At 41.6% G+C, this 22,678-nt stretch overlaps 1 protein-coding gene across 2 annotated transcripts; it reads left to right on the top strand.

Moving 5' to 3' along the window:
* Positions 1 to 2,915: 2,915 nt before the first annotated feature.
* On the top strand, positions 2,916 to 20,831 carry dtx2 (deltex 2, E3 ubiquitin ligase). 2 transcript variants are annotated; one of them, XM_071505834.1, is made up of 9 exons: positions 2,916 to 3,533; positions 4,244 to 4,832; positions 7,690 to 7,748; positions 10,926 to 11,174; positions 13,179 to 13,246; positions 13,476 to 13,643; positions 14,308 to 14,469; positions 16,611 to 16,700; positions 19,340 to 20,831. In XM_071505834.1, exons 1-9 carry the CDS (start codon positions 3,218 to 3,220, stop codon positions 19,592 to 19,594), a joined length of 1,956 nt encoding a protein of 651 aa, XP_071361935.1. In that variant the 5' UTR covers positions 2,916 to 3,217; the 3' UTR covers positions 19,595 to 20,831. The 2 variants fall into 2 exon arrangements, with proteins under 2 accessions (XP_071361935.1, XP_071361936.1); XM_071505835.1 differs by lacking the exon at positions 10,926 to 11,174 and having other exon boundaries at positions 2,931 to 3,533.
* Positions 20,832 to 22,678: the final 1,847 nt, after the last annotated feature.

Below are 22,678 nucleotides of genomic sequence, written 5' to 3'. Positions count from 1 at the left end.
GTTTTAAATTCTGTTTTCACTTTTTCATTGTGGAATATTTTGTGTAGATTGATGATGGAAGAAATTAACTTAAACAATTTTAGCATAAGGCTAAAAAAGGATAAATTTGAAATAAAGGGGTCTGAATAGTTTCTGAATGCACTGTGGAAACAGAAAGCCTGCATGTTACATAGCTCTGTGTAATTCTGCAGTTGAGCAGTGAGGTGTATGGAGCTACAATGCCGAATGGAGTCTCTGCTGCCAAGGTACAGAGATTAATATGTGACAACAGCTTTGTGTGAATGGGGTCATTGTGGATTGACTGTGCATCAGTAGAACCGTGTGTCGACTGCAGGAAAAATATACCAGGTTGTTATGTGCAAATTTGTGGTGAGCCACATGTTTTGGTCAGTTGATTGCCAGAGTGAGACACAGAAAGCTTGAGTAGCCGCTGTTCTCTGAGTGCACAATAAAGATGTCTCACCTGAACAGCCTCACTATGTAAAGCAAAGAAGAGAAGACAAGTGGCTCTTGACAATCCAACAGCTGCCAGGTGTGCACAGGTATTATAGTGAGCACAGCTCCAAGCACTCCTCAAATTCTTTGCTCCACATTCCTCACATTCCCACCCTCACCACTTTGTTCACTGCTGAGCTGCATCAAACCGCGTTGCTCTCTCTGCTGACAACAGAGACAGAGATGGGAAAAGTGTGACTCAAACAAAGACCTGGTTCTGAGCAGTACTTGGGACAGATCTGCTGAATGCTGAATTTTCCCATGTACTTTCACCGAGATACAGATACCTGTATCCCTGTTTATTGATCATTTTTATCAAGGACTTCAGCTGCTTTATCATTCAAGGCAGCTGCACAAGTGCACACAACTTGACTTTTACATTGTGGCCGACATCTGCATCACTGGACCTTCTTCTCAAAAATCCTATGCCCATATTTTTCCATACATTGATGCATGCGATTTATCACTTGTAAAACGTTCTATTGTGTGCAATGTGTCATTATGCCATTAAGTTAGATATGGCAGTATGTCATTATCTGCCAATTTAAAGAGCATGAATTAAATATATCAAGTCAAGGAATTACACACAATGATTTGTGATACTATGGTACTACTGTGCTGTTTTTATAATTCACTGCTTATTCTGTTATACAGTACACTTACTTCTGCTTCATGATTCAGCTGATTTACAGTATCATGAACTTGTAGTGTTTATGTCTTTCTTACTACTATTGTTGGTTTCCCAGCACTCACTTATCATTTCAATTTTAATACCTTTTTGACCTACAGCTACGGTACAGCCCACATTGTTTATCTCAGCGAAAATAGTCTCCATGAAACCGACTGATTGCAAGGTCTGGGGATTATTCCATGGACAGTTTTTCTGTTGATAATTTGAAATGCCACTTTTCAGTGCTGTGAGTACCACAAACAAAATTCACCTCTATTGTATTGGGGTGAAGGTATAAACCCATAATTAACTGCACAGCTACATACTACTTGAGATAAGTGAAAAATATTTATTTTTTTTTTTTTTGGGATGATCGGCCACACAAATCCTCTTACATCATCTTGTGTTAAATAATTCCAGTGTTTGCTTCTCTTTGCCTGTGACACATATAACAAAGTGATGGTGTGAATGTGCAAATGAGAGAGTGACTGGGACATATCTCCAGAACATCATACTGTCTTGTTTGCCCTCCATATCTTTTTTATGCTGAACAGAAGCACCATCGGGACAACCTTTTTGTTATTCAAATGGCTATTTGTCAGACGCTATTCTAACCGCAGGACTTTCAAATGTTCTACCTCGGACAAGAGGACCTTGCAAACGATGACTCAAAGCCACATTCTCACTGTTTAATCATCTGACTCACTGACTTCAAACCAACAAATGGCTGCTTCCATCTGGCATTTTTATTGTTTATTGTGTGTGAAAACATTCTTTCTTGGTTATATTGCAAAGGCAGAAGTGAACAATATTAGTTTTCCATTGCAACATCAGATGCTATTTTTTATTTGTCATTTTGAGACTACTTGGCAGGGGTTTAGCTATTGATTATGTGTCTGTTTATTGGTTAAATGGAGAGCTCAATTCCCATTTGGGCACTGATTTAAACAATGTTCAAACCGGTGTCAGAGCTGTCCAGTTCTATTATCTTTTATGCGAATTTAATTAACTGCCTCTCCTCCAACAGAAAGTTTATTGTCATCTTTAGTATTTTACTTATCCATTTTGCATCAGTTACACTTGCCTGGGTATTGTGGACAGAATGCAATTTACTTGAGCCGGCTTTATGTGTATTAGATCACAGACTTTCTGCTTGGGCTTTGATTAGTAATATTGATGACTGATAACTGATTAAATGCACACCATATGTCACCTTAGGCCAAGAAAACCATAGAAACTATAGAAACCTATCCTCTCTGATTATTTAAAGAATTAGCCTGCAGCTTAAGAGGGATATCGTTAGATTATAGGTGGACTGTTATTTGTGCCATACCAATTATTTTCCAGTTGATGGCAGCAACACTGCTGAGGAGGCGCGGACAACGAAGACATTTGATGTAAAAGAAGAAGAATGCGACCTTCAGGTACACATTGTAAGCTACTAATTTAGCTGAGAGGAGGGTAGTGTGCTCAAAAAAACAATAGCAAATTGGGATGATTTTCTTTTTTTTTTGGTTTATTTCATTCCCCCCCCATGCCCGCATAAGTGTGCAAAACATTAAATATTGCAGGTAAAGCAATCTCCTCATACTGTGCAAAAAGACAATGCAATTCTAAATCCTTATCACTTAAAGTCCCATAAGAGTATATAATTTGTATATGTGATGCTTTGTGGGACTATGCGTTTGATTGCATTAAAAAGTTCCGATCTTTCCGATTGTTGGTACGTGGAGTTCCGATATTCCCGGTGGTCCCTGAAGGCAGCAGCGGAGGATGAAGGAAGCCTGGAAACGCTCTCACAAAGCTAACGTTATCTGTGTGCTGCTAAGCCCTGTGAACGCATCAGCTTTGTCAACATGCACTTAAATGTCTACCTAGGCTGTCTACCATCTAACCTTTACCTCTTAGCTTCTTCAAAAGCCTGTTAACAGATTCATCATGCAGTGTTTTAACGAGCCGAGCTAGCCGGGCTGGCAGACTTATTTCCTCGTCGTTGCCACAATCGGTAGACCAGCTAACCAGAGCGGGTTGTTGTTAGCTTAAGCTAGCTCAATGAATATGGCGATTGTGTCTGGCTCCTGTGCCAGGGTAAACGGGTCTAGAAATGGGCCCTCTGTGTCTGCTACGCCTTCTGGATCCGTTGGACAGTCCCAGCCCATGATAGCAGTATGGGAATGGCAGGATGACCTGGGCTATTGGCGGCCTTACAGCGGCCAAGTGAGCGCCTACATCGAGCGGTGTCTGTCACCGCGGGGCCAGAGAGGAGGAGCACCCGGCTCAACGAGCATCTGTCTCGGACAATCAGACCCCAGCCTGTCGCCTTATCTCATTGACATACCAAGCTTGAAACAGTTTCGACAGGACACAGGTGAGCCATTGTCACACATTTAATACGTTCACGTTTGCGTTATTTTTTAATCAGTTTTAATGTTGTGCCTCGAAACCTTGTAAATACATCGGGCCCGGCTGACCACGCTAGCCACTTAGCATTAGCTTACAGGGGCGCTGTTGTTTTGATAAGTGTTTACATAGCTGCCAGCTAAGATTAGCTAACTATAGGCTGAAGTTGTTAGACGACTGTGAAATTCCTCTGTGTCATCCAACGTTATCTCACCTGTTAAAGTAACCTTGCTCTAACCCGTCACATGGTTGGCTCCTGTAACATTAGCATGTTGGTTTGCTCCTTTTAGCTCAGTTGTTTCATGCTAACCAGATTGAATAAGGGTCAGTGGTGCTTGAATGCTTGAATTATAAATGAGAAACGGGTGTTAAAACAAGCGTGTAGCAGTTTGAATGCTGAAGAACTGATTTTTAAACACAACCATGAAGCAGCAGCATCGGCTAAATGACAAGTGGCTGACATGAGGGATGGTTTTTCATCCAGGCAAGGATTATGTGGGATTTACATTGCTGACATCTACATATAAGGGTTCTCAACTGTGAGACCTGGACATTTTCCTCTGTTGTAATCCCGCTTTAGGGTTTTGCTGAAAATGTGGGTTCATATTTACATATAAGGCTTTGCTTAGTGTAGCTGTAGTTCAATGTATTCATTGAAGATCATCTTTCTGTTTTCAGGAAAGACAAGGTCAGTACGTCGGTCCCTGTTTGCCCAGTCCTCAGGCCTCGGCAGTGGTGTCTACTGGGAATGGGCCAATGACGAAGGAGGGTGGACTCCATATGAGACACGAACCTCTATCCTTTTGGAACACAGCTATCAGGCCCGCCAAGGTACCGCAGATCTGGGCCCACATGGATACAATTACATAGTGGATCTCACATCTCTGGCCCAAGTTAACAAAGCCACAGGCTTCAGACGGCAGGTGCGACGCCAATGTAACCTGCCATACCCACTGGCCTCCTCTGGCCCTCCGGCCATCCCCTCGGGCCCTGCGTGTTCCTGCCAGCAGTGTCTGAGCCACAGCAGCACAGGACCCATGCCCAGCCGTTCACGACATTCCTTTTCATCAGGGAGTCTGAACCGACCCAGCCTCCAAGGAACAGGGAGGGCCGCAGCAGCACACCCCACTTCTGTCTACTCGCCATACCCTAGGAGACCCCTCTCTGTAGGGGGAATGTCTTGGGGCAGCCCCTGGCCTCCACCTCCTTCTGGTAGTCATCTGTCTGCACCGCTTCTGACCAGCTCTACCAGTGCAAATGGGTTAAGGTTGGTATCTGGCATCTGTGTTAGATTGTGATTTGGTTTGCAGTTCAATACAGACAGGTTACAATAACACAATGGCAGTGATGTGTTCCTCTGTCTTGGGATGCATGGCATGGGCCGCTCTCCACCCTTCCCTCCCATTCCCCTTTGTCTTTCCTGTCTGTCTCCACTTTGACCTATCCTGTAAAACAGGAACTGTAGCTGCAGCCCTGCAGTGGTGTGTGTTTGGCTTCATTTGTGTGACTCCAGCCTTCCTTCTTTTCCATTTGTAACAGCATAGAAAACTGCTTTCAAAGACCAAATTGCCCACTGAAGTTGTATTACGAATATGAAGTTCACTTTTCTTCCACATTAAGTTTCATTAGTCTGTTCTCTGTCACTGGAAATCAAGAACAGCATTGTGAAATACTAGATGTTCTTTGCCTAGCAAATAATCTGGTCTGTGTTATGGACCCATTTTTGCAGTGATTGCTCACACTTCTCAGTGGTAACTGTGGAAGGTGTTGCTACCAACAGTCGATAACAGCATGTTGGGTTGTCTCAGCCTCATAGAGTTCTGCCTATTCAGTTTACAGTGGCTTCAGAAAGTATCAGCCCTTCAGTTTTTGCACACTTTATTGTGTTGTACATGTAAATTTTAATGGGTAATATTACATTTTTTGCCGTTAGTTTACATTCAGTAACCCATGATGACAAAGTGAAAACATGTTTAAAGCCATTTATTAACAATCAATAACTGATATCTGTTATTTACAAAAACTCTGATCAGGTGCATCCGCTTTATGCTTGATTGGAGTCCACCTTTGGCAAACTGAATTAATTTGACATAGTTTATACCTGTGTATATGAGGTCCCACAATTCACAGCATGTCAGGACAAAAACCAAGCTGTGAAGTCCAAGGAACTCTCTGAAGACCTCTGCGTATAGATCAGGACAAGAAGCGTGTTCGCAGGAGCGTCCATTGTGAAATGGAAGAACCAGCTGGAAGAGCAACCATGTCGGCAGCACACCATCAATCAGGCCTTTATGGTAGAGCAGCCAGACAGAAGCCACTCTGAGTAAAAGGTATATGACCATCTGTTTGGAGTTTGCCAAACAACATTTAAAGACTCTGTGAGCATGGGTAGAAAAGATACTCTGGTCTGATGAGATGAAAATTTTACTCTTTGGGCCGAATTCCAAATGCTGTGTCTGACAAACACCAGGCACTGCTCATCACCTGGCTAATGCAGTGGTGGCAGCATCAAGCTATGGGAGGGTGGGGTTCTCAGCAGCAGGGACAGGGACACTGGTCAGAATTGAAGGAAGGTAGCCGACTGATTAGGGCGCGAACCACATGGGTGTAACTGCAATGAGCAGGCAAGTCCCCGGTTCTACTCCTGAACTCTTTGCTGCATGTCATTCCCCTTCTCTGTCCCATCTCCTGTCACTCCTCACTGTCCTGTCTACTGAATGAAGTCGCAGAAAGGGCAAAAAAAAGAAACCTGCTGAGACTGGGGTGACAATTCAGTTTTCAGCTCGACAATGAAATGCTGGAGTGTCTCTGACTGCCCTTGAGTGGCCCAGCCGAAGCCCAGACTTAAGCCCCGTAGAACATCTGTGGAGAGATCTGAAGCTGGCCCATCCAATCTGACGGCGCTTGAGAGGATGTGCCAGGAAGAAAGGGATAAACTGCCTGAAGCTTGCAGAGACTGGAAGCTGTAATTGCAGCCCAAGGGGCTTCTACAAAGTGCTGAAACAAGCCCCTGAATACTTGTGTAAATGAAAGAGTTTAGTTTTAGATTTTTATCAAATTTTCCCTTTTTTGATGGTGGCTACTTTTCTTACTCCATACATGGCTTTGTTAATACGTTTCATGTCATTAATGTGGTTACTGTGGTAGCCCAGATGGTGCATGCAGATACCAGGCATGCGAACCTCAGCTTCCTGTGGACAGTGGGTTAACTGATGTCAAGAGGGCCTCATTTTATCAGTGTCACATTTCCTCCTTTTGTGTTACCATGTCCTCTTCTTTGGGTGATGAGTGAGCTGAGTGATGAGGGTAAAATGTCCATACAGGGTTTTTTGTGTTGTTTAACTGTTATTTCACATCTCGCTTTTTTGTCATTTTGAGTGAGCGTTGGATTCCCTGACTACAACAATGAGGATAAACAGGATTAGAGCTGTAACACTTTGTCAATGAGTTGATGAGTAGTGTTACAGAAACAAAACAATTATTTTGCTAACTGATTAAGTCACTTATTAAGATAAATGTTACACACTTGTTGGACCTAGCTTCTACATTGTGTGGATTTTAGTTTTTACATGAATGTATTATCCTCCTCAGACAATTGGAAGATATCTCATTGGGTTTTAGGAAATCCTGAAGAGGAGTTTCACTTTTTATAGAACAGTTGTTGAGTAATGCTTGAATTAATCAGTAAAGCAGCTAGACTGGATTCAGAGCTCCATCATACCTCAGTACTGGCTGATTTGCACAGTAAACAGATTTGTTGGGTTCATATCCATCAATATATTGGCTGTTGAGTCACAGTCTCTGGCTGCACATGTAGTCAGTGTTGAGCTGTTGTTGATCAGTCTCAGACCTTCACAGTCGTTTACTGGACAGTCTGATGATGGTCAGTTTTTCAGGTACTTCGGTAAAGTTAAGTAAATCTTTGCAGTTGATTCAGTTTTATTTTCTTGTCTTGGTCTGGTGCCAAAGACATTTCCTTGTGTCACTATACTCAAACAGTCTAATCCTGTGAAGTGGACTGGAAACTTAAATGGTTCTAAGAGTCTTTGTTTTGTTCTGCCTGTCTGGTTCATTGTTGCTGTTTTCCTAACTGACTGTTTCTGTCCTTGTTTTCCGTCCTGCAGTGTCCCCTCCATCCCAGTGCAGCTGAACGGATCCACCAGTGTGAGCTCTGCCCTGGCAGGTAAACGGACCACTAACCATCCATCCTCACTGCTGCCTCTGCTCAGTCTGTTCTGCACCGCACTTTGAGTTGGTTACAGGTTTTATCCAGTTAGTGGTTTATGTGCCGCCCCTCTGCATGTGTCTTGTGGGTGTCAGTCTGTTCAGGAATGACATGAAGGAGGGAGTTAAAAATAAAAACAAACACACCCTAAATGTTTAGCAAGCTTGAAAAGCATAAAACTGAAAAGAGTTGGGGGATGATGATGTCCCTTTTATTGTTGGAACCATCAGAGAGGCTTCCATTCAGTGAGAACCAAACCTAATGCAATTTGTTGGCTCAGTATATATGAAAACAGCCCCCACACAGGCTCGTCTTTTATTGAGAGCCTACACAGGTTTCCTCCTGTTGTTTACACTGCTTGGCCCTGGATGCAAAGGATGATTGACTTCAGTTTTCAGTCTTCGCACTGAGAGATATTTGTTGTCTCACAGCTCCACCCACCTTTGGTTTTGATTGATGACTCAAGGCTAAACAGCATAATAAACGGGTACGCGCACTATTACTCACACAACTAATGCAGTAAGTCCTTATAAAGTCAATCTGTTTGTTCAGATGACTTGGACTTCTAACAGATAGTTTGAACGTTGCTGTAGAGATGTATTATTGACGGTGATAAATTTCCTCCGATGGTGAGAATGAGACAGGAGGTTCTTTTTTCCAGCAGCTACACTTGTTGTCATGACTTGCAGAAAGCTGAATGTGCTGCAGTGTTTCACTTTCATTCACACTCACTTCAGGAGTACAGCTGTTTCAAATGAAGACACATAGACACACATACCCAATCCTCACCTCAAACTTAATTTAAAAGATTTTTATTAAAATATGTTTTAAAGGAACTATGTATAAAGTTCTCAAATTAAAGAAGTCTTAAATGCTTTTTGAAGTCAGAATCCTAAAATCATATATTATCAAATACCTCAAGGGCTGGGCGATAAGGCCTATAAGTAAAATCACGATATGTTTTAGGCTATATCACGATACATTATATATATCTTGATATTTTGAAATCTCCTCTATAACAACCCAATGCATAAAGAGATGCGGCATCTCGCCTATTTTTCACTCGTAACGAGCAAAAACTAGACGGGGAGAACATCTGTTGATGGATAGATAGACATCTGTTGATCATGCTGACATGATAGAGCAACATTTCATATAACTGACGCCTTTCACTATCGTTTTAATGTCTGGACTTTATCTGAATATGAGACAGACATGAAAAAAATATAACTTATGTATTTTTTAATTTTATTTTTATTTTATGGTCATAGCAGAAACCCAATGTTGGTTATAATTATGTCAATTATTAGGTACGTCTACATACAGGATGGTAGTGTCAGAATTTATCATCAACAGCATGAATCCCTGGACCTTGAACCTGTCTTGTGTCAACAGTCCTTCCTTGTGTCAACAGTCCGTGGTGGTGGTGGTGGTGTAACGGAGTGGGAATGTTTTCTCGGCACTTGATACCAGTAAATCATTCTTTTAATGCCACAGAGTGTTGTTGCTGACCATGTTCTTCCCTTTACGGCCACAGTTTACCATCTCCTAATGGCCAGGTCCAGTAGGATAAAGCTCCATGTCACAAAGCAAAGGTGGTGTCATGAACGTGACAGTGAGTCCAGTGAACTTCTGTGGCCTCCCCAGTCTCCAGACCTGGATCCAGTAGAACACCTTTGTGGTGTGGTAGAACAGGAGATTGGCAGCATGAATGTGCATCTGACAAATCTGCAGAAATGATGTGATGCAGTCACGTCAACACGGAGCTGGGTCTCAGAGGCAAATTTCCAACATTTTGTGGAATCAATGACACGGAGACCCGAGGCTAATAAAGTGCTCGTTGAGTGTACGTAAAAATGGATATGTGGGGAATTTGATTGTAGAGCATAATATTTTATTAGCTCAAAATGACAACAACTTCAAAAAAAAAAACAGGAATCTTAATGGACATATTCAGCAGTGAAGAGATTTATGCTAACAGCCTCTGAGTGAATGCTTCAAAGTTGGTATGAAGAGAGTAGATGTGTGCACTGAACTGTCACCTCATTACAGTCAAATAACAAAATTGACATGCATGCAAATCAGTGTTATTGTATTTAATGCTTATTAGTCAGTAATGAACATTAATGGTAATCACTGTTGTATCTTATACACTTAGTTTATTCAGTCAGACATAGAAAATAAATACTACGGCTGCCATTAGTGTTGGAGGCAGATTTTACATGTTAAAAAAATGAATCCATTCTCTGCTGGTCTGCATTTATCTGAGTTAGCTTTGGCATAAACAGGTGTAAACCAACATTACTCATTAGATTATTGAGTCAGTATTTTACGGAATTTTTTAAGGAATAGAATAATATCAGTTTACATTAATGTCGGGCTGTTGTAGGGTTTTGCTTCCTTTTTTCTGACTGGAAAATATGGCAGCTATTCTGGAAACGTTGTTATTGTCAAACGCAAAAACATTTTGCACCAGTGGCACAAGAGGAGGGAGTCAGTGAGTCACCGCTGTCAGTTAAACAGAAATGTCTGTTTATTTTGAAAGGTAACAGTAGTCACCATAAACTACTGGTCATAACAGACCAGTTGAGGCTGTAGTGGCAAAACCTCTGAGTTTACAGAATTAAAGAAGAATGTATTTTATTGCTTTGAGTTCAACTTTTCCTTTGTAAAATAATGAATGTGCTATTTCTTTCTTCCAGAAGGTACATGCTTTAAATAATCACATCGCACCTAATCTTAGATCCGCAGCACCTAGTCTGCATTGCCAGGCTGTTCATGAAGATAGTTGTTCTCATCTTGTACGAAATAGTAGCTCTGTTTGCAGATTTAAGAATAAGTCTGCTTCATAGGCCACAAATACACCAGGGCCCAGTGTTAAACACGATCAGTTTGTTTTAATTTGAAAGGTCTTGATGCTGTGTGTGACTCCAGTGTTCTGTGTCTGTGTGTACAAATGAGAGTCGCAGTGGAAGCATCAGCTGCTGCTACATTTCTCATACCTTTGATTTGTTCCTTTCTACTCCTGCATATCTCCACTTGCTCTCAACCCTCACCTGCCCCACTCTGCCCCACCCTGTCCTGTCCCGCCTTAACTCAACCCAACCCACCCTACCCCACCCTACCCCGCTCCAGGCATGGCCTCCATTTTGATGTCAGCAGTGGGACTCGGCGTGCACTTCACCACTTCCCCCCTCCCTCAGCAGCAGCAGCAGCAGCCGCAGCAGCAGCAGCAGCAGCAGCAGCAGCACCCTGCTCCTTTCTCTCTTCCTCCTCCTCTCCTCCCCCCAGCCAGCAGGCCCAGCAAGCCCCACAGCAGCAGCAGCAGCAGCAGCAGCAGCAGCAGCAGTTCAGTTAGGAGAGCAAAGAGGCAGCACAGGAGAGGTAGCTACCACGCCACCTGCCCTTCCTCCACCTCTTTTTCTCCACCGTTCTCTTTTGGTCCAGTTGTCATTACCACAGGCTTGAGGAACATTTCATCCTGCATCAACTCACTTTCATTTGTCTTCAAGTGTTCATAGTGCGTGTTCACACTTCTGTTTTAGTTGAAAAAAAGTGCTGCTGCATCTGCATCTTGTGCAACTATCAGGCAAAGACATGAGGCTTTCCAACTGGCTGTTAAACCGACTTTTTAAAACCAGACCACCTCTGACTCTGTCAACTCTGCTGCTCTCACCTCCAGTGTCATTCCAGCTGTTGTTGTCAACAGCAGCTGCTTTACCTGCCATAAAATCTTACCTGTCCCTAGTTATTGGTCAGCCCTCAGTGATGGGAGATGCAGCACTTTTTTACAACCTTTTAGCGTCTCCCTGGTTAGGGAGACGTAGGACTAAGAGGTGCTGGGAGTCTGAAAAATGTGGAATAGTGCAAACACTGCCTTAAGCTGTACAAATCTATCATTAAAACCTTCATGTTTGACCGGATTTAACCACATGTCTTCAGTTTATGCAGATGGTTGACAAGCTAATGGAAAAACCTGAATAAATGAGCGGAGAAACAGTTTAGATCTAGTTTTTCACGTGGATGGTCGTTCACTTCTGGTGCAGAGGACATCACTGACGTGCAGCTAGTCACATTGTCACATGTCCAGGAGCCACTGCTGCAGTGATCAATCGATTTTAATCTATTAGTCCATCGACTCCAAATTAATTAGCAGCTATTTTTAGTAATTTTTCAAGCAAATTTGACCCAAATTTGACAGCTTCTCATATGGAAGAATTGGCTTATTATTGTATATTATAGTAAATTTAACATATTTTGGTTTTTAACTTTTCCAAGGACAAAACATTAAATGTCTTAGGTTGTTAAAAAAAAACAAACTTTCACTGCCTTTCTGAGACATTTTCACTGTCTTTTGTTTTAAAGACAAAGCAAATCATTCAAAATTAAATCAAGAAAATAAATGTCAGATTAAATGGTAATGAAAATAATCGTTAGTTGCAGCAGTAAAAATATCCAGCCAGATTAAATCCACCTTTGGACATACTGTACATCATAGTCACCGTCAGGCTTGGTGTATATTAAAGGTGTTTTCGCTCCATAAATAAATTACTGCTGTTTGTTGACTGTCAACAAACAAAACAAATAAAAGCACAGTCTGTGTTTTGATACAGCTCAGCTCATTTAAATAGTCTTCCATGCTTTGTTGCTCATCTGCATAATGAGCTTCATTTCACTGCTGCCTCTTTATTTCTTTCATCTCTGCATTCTCATGACACTTCCTCCACTCTGACTGTCTGCCACTTCCTAACCTGGATTCCTGCGTTTGAAATTGACAGTGAACACGTCAGATATTAAAAAAAAAAAAAAAAAGTTCATGTCTGGAAAACTGATCAGTTAATGAATATTTTTTTCAGATGGGAGAAAATAGCTCAACTTCCTAACATTTTAAAGTCCGGGATGAAATGGAGCTGTTTTGTGTAATAAACACAAAAAAGATGAACTTTAAGAATTTTATTCCCTAAACAGACTTGACACTCACATGTTTGTGTGTATGTGAGAGAAAGTGTCTGTATCCATCCCTCACGCTGCTCATTCCCATTATCCATTAACATTGAATGATTCATTCTGTTGTCGTGCATTTATCTATGTGGATCTACAGTCTGAGTGTTTGCATGGTTTACATCACTTCTTCATTTTAGGATGTTTGATTAGCCAGAAACTAGACACTTGTATTTGAATATTGAGTAGAAATAAAAAGTTTATGTGGCAATGTGAGATTGTGATTTGCTTGTTGTGAAGAAAATCATCTCATCAGAGTCATATTCTGTGCTTTTATTTCATATTCTGTGTTTTTATTTACTGGCAGGCAGTAGGACTTTTCCTTACAGTGTCTGGCCTCTTTCAGCTTATTCATCATTTTGTTTTTCTGCTTTGTCCCTCTCCCAGCCTCAGCTCAGAGACCCGAGGAGGTGATTCAGCGCTACATGGAGGTGGTGGCTGGAGTGCCGGATGAGGTAAATGTTTCAGGGTCATGGTCAACGTCACAGGCGGTTTATTTGTGGTCTTTTGTGCAGGGCCTTTTGTTAATTGAGCGTGGTGCATGTCATGTAAGGTGCAACATAAATTGAAAGAATTTTAATAGCTTGCCCTCATGGCTTTTGCTGTTGCTGGCCCTGAAATAGAAAAATGAATGTATTTTTATTTATTGACTGCCTAAACACAAATTGCCTGTGTCCCCATCAGGACTGCATTATCTGCATGGATCAACTGTCCAATCCATCCGGCTATGAGACACCGTCCTCAGAGGAGGGGGGCCAGAGCATCCTGCCAGACACTGTGGGGAAATTCATCAAATGTGGACACACCCTGCACATGCTCTGCATGCTGGCCATGTATAACAACGGAACAAAGGTACTGGGCTCATAGAAATTGTACTTTTTTTGTTTTTAATTGTGTTGTTGCACTGTGATGTAGCACAGTTGTTAGTACGGATGATCTGGGAGGCCTGTCTTCAAGTACCACACAACTGTAGCATTCATTTGATCGATTTAGTGTTAAAGAGTACTTGTCTTAGAGAATAGTTTCACATTTTTGAAAATGCATCTGTCGTTATTCTGCTGAGTGTCACATGACAAGATTGACACCACTGTCAGGTCTTTGCTTTGTGTGTGGATCTGTATTTATGAGGCCATTAGCTTAGCTTTAGAAAGTGGTTGATGTTAATGTAAAGTATATGTCATTACCAGGAAATGAGCTGAAACATTGCAATGATCCTGTAAAACATGCAGGTACATTTTTAATATGTAACGTTCTGTTTACAAGCCGCCCAGAATATTCTCTTGTAATGTTTGCATTCACTTATTAAAGGTCAAGTATAAAATAAACTTACTACCACTTTCCTTACAAACATCCATGCACTACTTGTTGTTCAGAGCAGAGGTGCAGTGATTTGACGACAGAGGGAAGGGTAAAACAAAAGTCTCATCAGTGGATCAATGCATATTTGATCAGCACTTACCTGGTTTGTATTGATTGGCCGTGTTTAAAAGGCTCTCTGGTTGTGCTCTGTGTTCAGGACGGCAGCCTGCAGTGCCCCTCGTGTAAAACAATCTATGGAGAGAAGACCGGCACGCAGCCCAAAGGCAAGATGGAAATTTACAGCATCGCCCAGTCACTGCCAGGCCACCCAGACTGTGGCACCATCCAGATTATCTACAGCATACCTCCTGGCATACAGGTACATCTGCACACTGTGCTGTCGCTTTGACGAGATAAAGTATGTGCCTGAAAATGCACGAAGGCAGAGATCTCAAACACTGGCCCTGGGGACTGGATCTGGCCTAAGACAGAATTTCAATATTCCCTCCTTTTTAGAATATATTGTTAAATCCAACCCAATATTTTTAACCTCTTTTTAGCTCTTTGATTTATGCAGCACACACAATACTTCCAGTCTCCTCCTGAAGCCAAAAAAATAGTTTTATGGCTAGTCTGAGGAAGATTAATTATGCTTTCCTGAGGTTCAGCATCTCATCCACGAGGAGAAAGCTGCTCCTCTCTACCCTATTAAACATGCAGAGCAGAGTGACTGAGCTACAGAGTGTGTTTTGCTGAAAATTTGTGTTTATTTATTAACAAAAAGTGTTGGAATTTGTTAAGGCGATAACAACCTGACCAGTGGCCTTCGGGTAATTTGATTTTTAAAGTTCCCCTCCAGACATGTTTGAAAAATACTCTGCTATGATTAATAATTTGTTTAACATGGTTTTCCCACATCAAAAGTAGTCCACCACTGCTGCTTGAGCTAGGTTGAACAGGTAAAAGGGCAGAGAGTATCAAGGTTAGTGGTTGGTTGGATAGTTAGTGTTAGAGGAAACATCAGAGAGACTCAGCCACATGTTTGAGCCTCAGTCAGACCCAGACTCAGATGAGGAGTCTCATGAGACCAGAATCAGAGATTAGCAGACGTATCAGAGCGGTTAGCATAGTTAGCATCTTTTATTTGTTTATGTTGTTTGTTATCTTGTAACTGGCAGTGGCTGACACAGTGTTAGTGGTTGTGCTAACTCTGTCTCTCTGTACTGACAAGGTTTCAGGTTTCTTTTGCAGTCACTGGTTCACTGCAGTTCCAAGTTGGAAATACTCAGCTATAGCGTTGACTGCCTTTTGCTCATGATATGTCTCTCTATCATATATAAAAAACACATGGACATGGTAACAAGGTTAAAAATGTAATTTTCAATGGAGAGCCCCTGTGATGATGTTGGGGTTATGAATGTTAGTCCTGTATTTGTGTGAATACAAGACGATATTTTTTCTGGAAAATATGTTTGAAATAGTCAACTCGTATATTCAATTATATTCTATTTTTGAACTACCAATGTTTAAAGGGAGTATTACATTTCGGTTTGTTTTTAGCTTTAATGTTGCTAAACTAGCAAGTCGGCTTACAGTGTGTTAGAGTTACTCAGCTGTTGAAGGGTTTCGTTTGCCCAGTTTAACCTATAGCAGTTTCCGATGACTCGTGTTAAACGTCTTGCTACCACAGAGGAAATAAATTTTGCCCTTGTTAAAAAGAAGTCAAAAGCACTTTCAGATGTCCTAACTGCAGAAATGGACCAGCGACCAAATAATTTATCAAGCTGCCAAGAAATACCAGCATCACCGGCTAAAAAGCCAGAGAAAATCATTCAGACCAGTTCAATGAGCCTGACTGACGAGTATGTGACTGATATATGTCAGTGTGGGATTTAAGGTTCACTTTAATTAAAGTATTTCATGTTTCACTAAACAAGAGGAAATGCTTTGAGGATGAAGAATCTCAAGGAAAGTTTCCCAGCAAGACTAGTGTGGAAATATTATGAAAACAGGTGTCAGAAAAGGGATCTTAATGTTCGGGCCACTACAGTACATTACGTGGAACATTGTTTTAACTGGCGGAGGCTGAACATTAGGAAATGACAGGAGGACAAACTGCAGTCTGGACTGAAGCTTGTTCAATGATACCCAGAGATTTCCAAATACATTTGTAACAGATTGATGTTAAGGCCCAGCTGCGGAAGAACATTCTCCTCTGACCCACTGTGCACGGTTCACAGTGACAACCTCCTTTATTTACACGCTTCTGGGAAAACCTTAATTTCTTCTCTTTTCCTGCTGTAACAATGAGTGGAGATAAAGTGCAGTACAGAGCAGTAAACACCACTAATCTGAAGTTGTAAGAACTTGAACCTGATTTGTATCGAGCTGTTGCTCTGCTGTTAACATCCTATAAAAGCACAGTTTATTAGATTATTTTATGCTTCCAGCTGATCTCAGGTATTAAACCTCATAACTTTCATGACCATTCGTCAGTCAGTGTTTGTTCTCCTCCACCAGGGCCCGGAGCATCCCAACCCAGGACAGCCGTACACCTGTAGAGGCTTCCCTCGCTTCTGTTTTCTACCAGACAATGACAAGGGCAGGAAGGTAAAAAGCAGTCCACTTTATATCTCACAGCTCAAAGTGAATCTATACGACAGCCACTGGTTTACTTGATTGATTTTAAAATTCTTTTAATTCCTTTTAAGGCCAAGCTTAGGCTGGCCCCTCCCTCTGTCTCTGAGCCTTTATTATTATTTGTGTTGTATACACTGTATGCAGATCACAGAGGTTTAACGTGTCTTTACCTGTGTCAGTTTCCACTTCTAGCTCAGTCCAGATCTGTACTCAGAGAAATCACACTTATAAAAATATTTCATGTCACAGTGTTTCATCAGTGTGTTTCATCAGCACAGAGCAGCTCTCAGTATTTATAGCAAAGGTGCAAACGATCAGTAAGTTGAGTCACAACATCACCAGAGAACCAGAGTTGAGCTGAAGGGACCAGGTTGACACATCAGGTGCATACAGCTCTACGCCATTAACACGACCTGGTATAATGCTCCACCAGGGTCGAAGTGTGTTACTCTGATTAACATTTTATGCTCATTATAAAGCTGCGTTGTTTCCATGGTGAATTAGCAGCTCATTTCCCTCTTGCTGGTAACCGCAGATGTACACTTCAGCTTTTATAAATAATCTCTCATGTAATTCACTAATGTAAAATTGGATTAAATTATTCCAGTTGTAGATCCTCTGCTGTGCCTCAGACTCACTTCCATTGTCAGACTCCCTGATGTGATGCTCCCGTACAACACTGATAGGAAATAATGAAAATATCCCAGATCGGACACACAGCGTGTCCCACGGCACAGGAAACTGCAGGAGCCTTTCACTGGATCAAATCAGAACAGTGTTTAGGGAACACGTTCATTTCCATCAATTAGGCAGCATGTCTGTCCTGATTAACGACATGATCCCATATTGGCTGAATTGTTTGTTTGTCTGCTGTTACATCCGTGTCTGCCTGTACCAGCAGCTCCCACCGCTCTGTGTGACAACAGGGGCTACGTCCACGCTAACACGATGTAGTTTTAAAACACGTTCGAGCCCATAAAACAAAGACTTTTGGAAACGATGGAGCAGACATCCGCCTCGCCTCCTGATTGGTTCTTCCCAGCCTCGACTACCAGTGGTAAAAACAGCATGAATTCCCAGCAGCTGTTGTGCAGTTAAATTCAACATTTTATCGCTACAACTGTCTTTGCTGTTGCCAGTTTGTTGTATTCTGCAACTAACCAGCTGCAGAGCAGACGATCTACTTCCTGTTTACAACAGCACACACATGCTCAGTGTACTTTAATAGTCATGTGATATGTGTTTTCAGGTGTGATAGTGTGGACGGAGATTATTTCTGATGCTGAGCTAAAACATTGGCCAGAGATAATTTTTGTTTTAAAACACGTAGACTGAGAGTCGTACACCTGTTTCACACCAGTTGACTGGTTAAACTTAACACCAGTCAAGGGCAGTGTGCAAATAGAGAGGGCGGATAATTGCAGCAACCAGTACCTTTGAATTTAAATATGCGAGTATTGTTTTAAGGCTTTCCTCATTCATTTGTGATGCGTTCATTTGACCTGGACTCTGATCAACAGGGAAAGCAGTAAGATGAACCTGGTCTCTCAGAATTATAATATGTTATTATAATATATTACAACATTTGATAATAGTTAAGAGGTTGACATGTTTTCACCCCAGACCAATTACAGTAACCAGATTAGAAAATAAGATGTCTAAAGAAATCAACATCTTTTTCACTTACACAAAAAGGCCTTCAGTCCTCAACAGATAGAGGAACTGAAACTGCTGCAAAGGAAAAACTCTAAGAGTCAATGAACTGACAGAAGTTAATGGAAGAAAAGTTCATACAGAGGCCATTAAAGTAGAATGGTTCATAAGAATTCAGGCCCTGAAGAAGAAGTATGCACCTGAAGAAGAACCCAAATGTCAAACTATTACTCTAAGAGTGTATAGAGGGCAGCACAGTGGCCTCACAGCAAGAGACTGTGGTTTTCAGTCTACTGACCAGCTGCCTTCTTTCAGTGTGGAGGCTGCTGCTTCTCCCTGTGCCTGTGTGGGTTTTCTGTGGGTGCTCCAGTTTCCTGCTACAAATCTTTCAGTGAATTACAAAAACAATAAAAATTATTTGCATTTTAATTGTAACCATGATTTATTCATAATCTAGAGTGCTGCTCGTGCTTCTGTGTCTTTGACTGTATGAGTGGACATCCAGTTAAAGCCCATCTGATCTGAGATTCACCATCTCTTCTTCAGCAAACCCGTTTGTCTGTTAGTGATCTGTGGACAGAAACTGGTTTGAACCGACTTGATGTTAATATGCATAAGAAATGTATATATTGGGACTCCAACAAAGGATTATTGTCAGCTCACTTTCTAATCAAGACAATCAATATTTTGTCTGTAAGAAAACAATAAAAAATGCCCATTACAGGTCCATAAATGTGATGTCTTCAGATTGCTTATTTTGTCCAACCAACAGTCCAGATCCCAAAGAAAAGCAACAAATTCAAACAAACGTTTTCCAGAAGAAAAGACTTTATTGTTTTAATTGATTATCAAAGTAGCTCCGGGTTGTTTTTATGTCGATTTGACTTATTGATGAATTGTTTCAGCTCTGAACTTCATGCATAAACATTTGCTGCTTGTGTCTCTGTTGGAAAAAGGTGCTGGAGCTGCTGAAGGTGGCGTGGATGCGCCGCCTCATCTTCACTGTGGGTACGTCCAGCACCACCGGCGAGCCCGACACTGTGGTGTGGAACGGGATCCACCACAAAACGGAGATGATGTCCAACTTGTCAGGCCACGGCTACCCCGACCCCAACTATCTGGACAATGTTCTTTCGGAGCTGGCCTCTCAGGGCGTGACAGAGGACTGCCTCAAACTTCCAGGTGGTGGCGGCGGCGGCGGCAGCAGCTAGGTCACAGCTCCCAGCTTTACACACTACCACTCACTACTGACCACTGAGTAATCCCTTCGAAATCCACCTCTGTGCCCAGGTGGACCTCCTTCCATCTCTGTCTGTTATCTAGTCTGAGTCAGCCCAAATCTCATCGAGTGAGTGAGGGGGAGAAAGAGCTGAATAATCTTGAAGCTTCTCTGGAAGGATGCACAGTGGAGTGCTGCCTGAGAATAGTTAATGCGCCACTACATTCCCTCTCATCACATATGCCAGGAGACTGAACTCTGAGAAAAATGGGGCTCCTCTTACTCCGAGCCTCTTTTATCAAACCTCCACAAACTTGAGACTGAGTTTGTTTTGTTTTTTTGTTCTGTGTCTTTTTTTCTTTATTTCCATAAAGCCTCATCTGTATCCCCTCGTCCAGTTACCATGAGAATGGCAGCTCACACTGGGGATAAAAATCTCATTAAGCACTTTAGTTCTGGCAGTACGTTTATCTGGGGTGTGTGATTTCCCGGTAAAGGGCAGTTAACTTGTTTGAAATTGGGAAGTTATGCAATTTAAGTGTTCCTGCAGAAAACATTTGTGTTTAGCACAATGACACACTAAAACTTTAGTAGCAAAGTGAGTATATACTATTTGATGAGAAGGGGCAATACTTTACTGTTGTAAATAAATAATAAAAAAAAACAAAAACAAACGGGAATGAAACAAAAGTATGTTAAAAAAAAAAAATTTAACAGGTCGTGTCCACAAATGCCAGTCAAGGAGGATAAAGTTGTATATTTTTTAACATTTGACCATCAATTGTCATATTTTATTCTCTAAACTAATTTGATAAGCAGATGTCTGATGCACTCACATGGTGATTTTTCATGTGTTCATGTGGACGTCCTGCAGGCCTTGTTTAATTTGTGAGTTAATGTTGCCATGTATGTGAGAAGGGACAAGGTGACATCATTATATAGCTTGACGACCTCAATCCTTTTGCCCAAGCAGATGGAGAAGAAAAAAAAAGCTCTGGTTAAGAAAAATTTTACAGTGTGACAATCAAGGTCATTGAACTCGTCTTGATTAACGAGACTCGTGAAGCGAGCACGTTAATGGTCCCACCGGCTGTAAACTCACCTCCTGTATTCACATGCATCATTCTGCACACAGTACTGCAGTACGGTCACTGAACTGAGTTTTGACATGTATACAAGCAAAACTGGAAAAAAAAAAAGTCTGCAATAAAGAAATAAGGCAAAACTAATCCTGGCTCTATCTCTGACTCCATTTTTTTTAATATATGTAATAATACTGATCTCCCTCCATGAACGCTTCAGTTATGTTTCGATCCACTGATCAGGGTCATGAAAAAAGTGGGAATTAATTCCTCGTGGGGCTCATGATCATTTAACATGTGGGGAGAATATTGTAGTGTTTGCACTTCAGGGAGCTCCTGGTCGTCTTAAATGGCCTCATAACGTGTTGCTGTTGTATGATCGTTTGGAGTTTGATCATCAGACCTAATGACTCCCCGTCGATGGCTGCCCGTGGCATTATAGATCAGAGACGCACCTTATCACGTCCTCACTCCTGGAGGAGGTAAAGGGGACATTAACACAATCATAGAGTTGATTAATGTGAACATTCGAATATCGGTAGAAGAGGTAAAATATTTGGATGTGCTCAATTAAGCTAAAATATACTACGGTTTTATATCGTTTAATTTTAGGGAAACCACATCACGATTAGAGTCTTATGATGAGGCAGCAGCCTGGGTAGAGGCAGGATTAGGCCCAAACTTCTTGGCCCAACAAATCCCCACAGCTGCACAGATGGTCAGCTCCTCTGATAGACGGGCTGGATATATGGAGGCTGTGAATCCATGAGTCTGTTATCTTGGAATTATCAATGTGAAGGCTTGATGTCTTTATTCTTTATTTCAGATTTCATTCTTTACCTCTATCAGCACATCTCTGCTAATTTTCTGACTCATTTTCACCCAGTTGGTTCAAGGTGTGTCTTGTGCAGTTGGCTTTTCATAGCTGGTAGTATATTAGTTAATGAGACAATAAGCAAATGAAAGATTAGCCCCGAACCAATTTGTAATCCTGTTTGTGTCTTCACTTCCTCCTAAATGCAAATATGAGGTTATATAACATTTTATATCCGTTTAATATCCAAGCTACTTTAAGTACCTCCCTGTGGTACAAATACCCCTCTTTGGGAACCGTGGCATTAGAGTGCCAGTTGAGTACTGGGTAACCAGGGTTTAAATGCCAGTTGGAGCAACTCTTAAATAACTGGAGGTGGTAACCGAGGAGGCAGGTAATGACTAATGTTTTACTTTCTAACGTCTTTAATAAGAGTGTAAGAGCCAAACACTCAGCTAATCTGCTTCATCAGGTCTGGGCGGGTGTGGTTTGATCAAATTTGACAGTGGTGTAGCAGCATTAACAAACTGCCCCACAGCTGTTGACATTTTGATCCCAGTATTGAAAAAACATCACTTCATTCTGACAGAGCACAGCCTACTTCAATCCAGAGATTAACATAGTAAGAACCACAAATACAGCAACTTGCTGTGTCCTCGGACAGAAAACTGTGCTCATTGAAATAGTAGGAAGAAGGAAACTGAGGAAATGTGTTATCAAGGTTTTTAAGGTGTAGCAGGTGAAGACTATTGGAGGCCGTGAGTGTCTTCTCAGCACTTTTGCTGTTTGCTGGCTGCAGGGCTTGAACCCTGCTCCTCCTGCAGAATAAATATCTCTTGAACCACTTCATCATTTGTTTGTGGTGCAAATGCCACTGATTCTGTTTTTTGCATCACTTATTATTGTGTTGTTGGGACTTTCGTGTCCTAGTAGTTTAGAGGAAGTAACCCACGCAGTCAACTGTCAAATGGCACAAACAGCATCATAACTTCAGAACCAACGGATCTGAATTAATTCATAAACAAGGTTTTATTCCAGCAACAACAGTTTAATGACCAACTAAGGAGCCTGTCAACAATTTGACTACAGAATGAATAACACTCTTATGAACACAAAGAAAAGACACACACAGACTGTGTTTTAAAAAGCGTCATGTATCTGTGGGATAATCTGGACCAGA

This window comes from Trachinotus anak, unplaced genomic scaffold (assembly GCF_046630095.1).
Source record: "Trachinotus anak isolate AG129_WGS33_773 ecotype Australia unplaced genomic scaffold, CSIRO_AGI_Tana_v1 ptg000020l, whole genome shotgun sequence".
Lineage (NCBI taxonomy): Eukaryota > Metazoa > Chordata > Actinopteri > Carangiformes > Carangidae > Trachinotus > Trachinotus anak.
This window is presented reverse-complemented; position numbering and strand designations above follow the sequence as displayed.